General features: G+C 39.4%; 1 protein-coding gene across 1 annotated transcript; it reads right to left on the reverse strand.

Annotated features, from left to right (window-relative positions):
* Positions 1 to 39: 39 nt before the first annotated feature.
* FA14DRAFT_182914 (uncharacterized protein) lies at positions 40 to 573 on the reverse strand (the record flags this gene model as incomplete). Its single annotated transcript, XM_025501265.1, has 2 exons — positions 40 to 331; positions 396 to 573. Coding segments are annotated over 2 exons (470 nt in total), but the record flags the coding sequence as incomplete, so codon positions are not given.
* Between the last annotated feature and the right edge of the window lie 837 nt (positions 574 to 1410).

Consider the following 1410-nt stretch of genomic DNA (forward strand, 5'->3'; position numbering starts at 1 on the left):
TCTTCTTTTTTTGATTGTGTAAAAGTGGAAAAATCTAACTTTCGATCGTTAAGTGAAGAATGAACGTATTTACCCATCGATAAGACGCTTTTCATTGTACATCGAAGCACCTTTTTTTCGCTTCTACTACCCATTACGTATTGCAAGATGTTCGTTTCAATCCATTTGGCATCATTAGGATGAACTAAATCCAATGCACTTGTGCCCATAAGCGATTCTACGCTATAGCCCAATGATTCCTCCATAGTTGGATCAAGGTGGAGGAAGACCAAATTTGCTTTATTCAACATATTCCCAACATCCGCAGGTCGTGTAGATAGTACTGCCCAATCTATGAGGAGGAGATAGTTTGTTAACATTGTGCGAATCACATTAAATCATCTCTTCATACTTACAACATCGAACGCTTTCAGAAGGTGTTTTCTGTCTTCGCCTCTGCAGTGCCATACTCTTGCCTTTATTTTGATCTATAAAGCGCCTGTCAAGCTCAAGCGGAAAGGGTGACTTGATTTGATAATAGGGTTTAGCAATTGGTGCTTGCTGGCTTCCTCCTGATTCACCTGTTTGTTGCATGATGATTTCAATATCCTTGAAGAGCTTTTATGATTTTAGTCGTTTTTAAGATGATGAAGTTTATTCATCAAAACACGATCTGAATTCGACCGCGATAGAACACCAAAAACAGTTTTAGCAGCAAATCCAAAACTTGCTTTGCTTTCGTAGCTTTGCGTCTGCTCTTACCCCTTGTGAGTGTCGATTTACCGGGCTATTCAAGCTTTAGATACTATCGCAATTGGATTGATTGCCTTTAGCGCGCAGCGCAGCGCACAAGTACGTCTTTCTCATCGTCAGGGCTTTGCATCCAATCATCTTTCGTCTAATGCGATGTCGTTTGCTTGATGATTCTTCTCTTTGCTCTCAAAATTGTCTTAATCTGCTCAGAAAAGGCTATAAGCACGGAGCATAGGCGGTCAAAGATTGAAAAAAACAACTCATTGTCTTTGCGCATATTGACTTTGATGATAGAGTTCTCTGGTCACCTATTGCTTTGTTCAGAGATCATGTTAATATCTACCTGGTTGCAAAGAGAAGAAAAGAAAAACAATTGTTTTTTGGGTGCACGCTGCAAGCGGAATGGATCTTTCTACCTTTCCTCCGTAGCCTATGATTTCAATTCCGGTGTTCAGATTACCGTTCCGATACTGCATATATGTAGAGTGAACTAAAGATCAAACGTTCTACCTTTTTATTTCAATTTTGACTGAATGCGGTGTTCCTTATTGTACAATATGCACTATTAGAAAACTATTTTTTTCTTTCTACGCCCGCCCCTTAGATATATTCATACGATAAAGGATGCAGCACATCAAGCATGTCTTATTCAAACGGATATACTAGAGATGGTGTACC

Source organism: Meira miltonrushii (assembly GCF_003144205.1).
Source record: "Meira miltonrushii strain MCA 3882 unplaced genomic scaffold FA14scaffold_15, whole genome shotgun sequence".
Classification (NCBI taxonomy): domain Eukaryota; kingdom Fungi; phylum Basidiomycota; class Exobasidiomycetes; order Exobasidiales; family Brachybasidiaceae; genus Meira; species Meira miltonrushii.